The sequence below is a fragment of the Cupressus sempervirens genome, chromosome 8, assembly GCF_028749045.1.
Source record: "Cupressus sempervirens isolate cs-2001-9-10 chromosome 8, ASM2874904v1, whole genome shotgun sequence".
NCBI classification, from domain to species: domain Eukaryota; kingdom Viridiplantae; phylum Streptophyta; class Pinopsida; order Cupressales; family Cupressaceae; genus Cupressus; species Cupressus sempervirens.
The window spans coordinates 691,999,152-692,001,606 of NC_143125.1; the positions used below are offsets into that span (position 1 = coordinate 691,999,152).

Sequence of the window (2,455 nt, forward strand, 5' to 3'; positions counted from 1 at the left end):
AAGCCTGGTGAACAAGATACTATTAGAGAGACAACTAAACAGTTCCCCATCCATTGGTACATACACAATGGTATTAGAAATAATTTTTGGAATAGATGGTGGATGGTTTTTGATGCCCCTCCTTGCAAGAATCATGAGGTCCCAATGTATTTCTTAAGGAAATTGTATTGTAAGTTTGTCCTTGGAGAGATCCCCAATTATTTTGATATATTAGACAATCAGGGTAGAGTTAGGTGGTCATCATTTGAGAGGTTAGGGGCACATTGTGACCCTAATGTAGTTAGGGCACTTGTGGTCAAACCACATAGTGAGCATGTGACTATTCCTTCAATTGTGAAGGAACATGTAGAGGCCAACACTCTAGGGACTATTAATGCTTTGATGCAGACCCTCATTCATTGCACGAGTCCATTAGTTGAGGAGGAGCCTTCTACGCATCATAATCACATGTGCACATCATGCGGATCCTTATGCACATTTGGTAGTCATGTTGGAGATGGTGTGGATGATGGGCTAGTCACTGATCAATTCCTGAATGAGACATTTGGCATTGACACATAGGTAAATTACAATTATAATAAACTAATTTCATCACATTTCATATGTATAGTGAATGACTAATTAATTAGCATGTATTGACATTGTTCAAAATTCAGGGTCAGAGTGTTGGCGGTGCTAGTAGCAATCCCCTATCCTTGTTTTTTGTCTCGTTGACGAGTCCAAAGGTGTGTATCGATTTAATCATTTAAATTAATACATATATTTATTAAATAATCATATGAAGGATTGACAAAAAAATTATGCATGTGCATCACTTCTCTATAGGACCGTTGACATTCACTACGAACTCTGAGCCTAGACATGATACGAGCTTCGTAAAGGTACATTTTTTTCATGTTAATTTAATTCATTTGATTATATTTGTTTCATGTTTCATGTTACATGTAACATTTATTGTATGACATACAGCTCTTGACATCTGAGACTCCTCATCTTCGGCAGTCTGTCGATCATGGAGTGGCTACAGATATGGCTAGTTCACAGCCATTGACTAAGGTATGAAAGAATTTTCTTGGTTTTAGTTGTTTATAATAGTTAGTATCAAAATTTCTAATGTTATTTATAAGTGATTATATTGATTGAATTGTTGTAGGGTCTTATTACACTCGATCATCCACGAGCCTTCAAGGTGGACTTGCAGAGTGACTATATGATGGCAGTAAGAAAATAATTAGTTTTGTGTGTACATATATTTGATTTCAATGTATAATAATTATTGATTCATATCTACTTTGTTTGTATCAGCTCAAGTTAGAGAAGAGCCTCACCAAAAGGACAAGCGAGCGTGTGAGGAAGACCCCATCATCGCCATCATCTCCCTCCACATGACAACCGAAGACCTCTAGAGATTTGTTTCCTTCCCCTCATGGGAATGAGAAGATATAGTTGATAGACATACATGTATAGGCATCAGAAAACATATATGTTGGATTTTATGTTAGGGGACATATTCGATATACATTTGATGTATATATGACATTTTATATTTGATGTATGACATTTATTTGATGCATGACATTATTAAACTTATGACATTATTGGTTAATATATGATATGTTTATTAATGTATGACATTATTGGTTATCATAATATATTATGTGTTTATTAATGTATGACATTATTGGTTATCATTTTATATTATATGTTTGTTCATGTATGAAATTATTGGTTATCATAATATATTATATGTTCCTTCATGTATGAAACCCCTGGTACTCATACCCCCGTACCCAAGTACTAGGTACACGTATCCCAAGTACTGGGTACTTGGTGGAGAGCATCATACCTAAGGACCTTGATTGAGATTTTTGATTATTTTTTTCAATTTTTTGTTTGTGTATCAGCTCGTTGTTTATCAAGCTTAATTCAATACCTAATCAATTCTAAACTTTGATAGAATATTGATTAACAATAAACTTTATCACTGTTTGAGCATGAGTTTATCATTTCCAATATGTCATCATCATATGCTTTATGATCTTGTTCATGTTTAAAGTTTTCCTTCTATGTTATTTGTTTATCAAGCTTAATTCAATACCTAATCAGTTTGAAACTTTGATACAATATTGATCAACAATAAACTTTATCAATGTTAAAGCTAGAAATTTATCATTTGCAATATGTCATCTTCATATGATTTGTGATCTTCTTGTTCATGTTTAAACCTACCTTCTATGTTATGCATCTAAACATTTATCATAAATTATCATTACAAACATATTTCAAATCTAAAACTGAAAATATTACATTACATTTGCAAACTTTATTATTGTTCTTGATTTGAAAAATCATTGTCAGAACTCATAAATTCAAATTTTCTATAAATATAAAAGTATAATTAAAAATAAATTTTTACATACCCAAGTACCCTCGTCCCCTATTCTAAAAAATAGTT

General features: G+C 32.4%; 1 protein-coding gene across 1 annotated transcript; it reads left to right on the forward strand.

The window, feature by feature from the left end:
• The first annotated feature begins 753 nt into the window (after nt 1-753).
• Nucleotides 754-1,632, forward strand: LOC149544342 (uncharacterized). Its single transcript, XM_089796391.1, has 4 exons — nt 754-881; nt 970-1,056; nt 1,154-1,219; nt 1,306-1,632. The coding sequence occupies exons 1-4, from the start codon at nt 801-803 to the stop codon at nt 1,387-1,389; spliced, it is 318 nt and encodes a 105-aa protein (XP_089652517.1). The 5' UTR covers nt 754-800; the 3' UTR covers nt 1,390-1,632.
• The last annotated feature ends 823 nt before the right edge of the window (nt 1,633-2,455 follow it).

Excerpts from the sequence above, each read along its gene's own strand:
- LOC149544342 (XM_089796391.1), top strand. The coding sequence starts at position 801 with ATGCATGTGCATCACTTCTCTATAGGACCGTTGACATTCACTACGAAC. Across the intron at positions 882-969 it reads ATGATACGAGCTTCGTAAAG|CTCTTGACATCTGAGACTCC; the intron begins GTACATTTTTTT and ends TATGACATACAG. Across the intron at positions 1,220-1,305 it reads AGAGTGACTATATGATGGCA|CTCAAGTTAGAGAAGAGCCT; the intron begins GTAAGAAAATAA and ends TGTTTGTATCAG.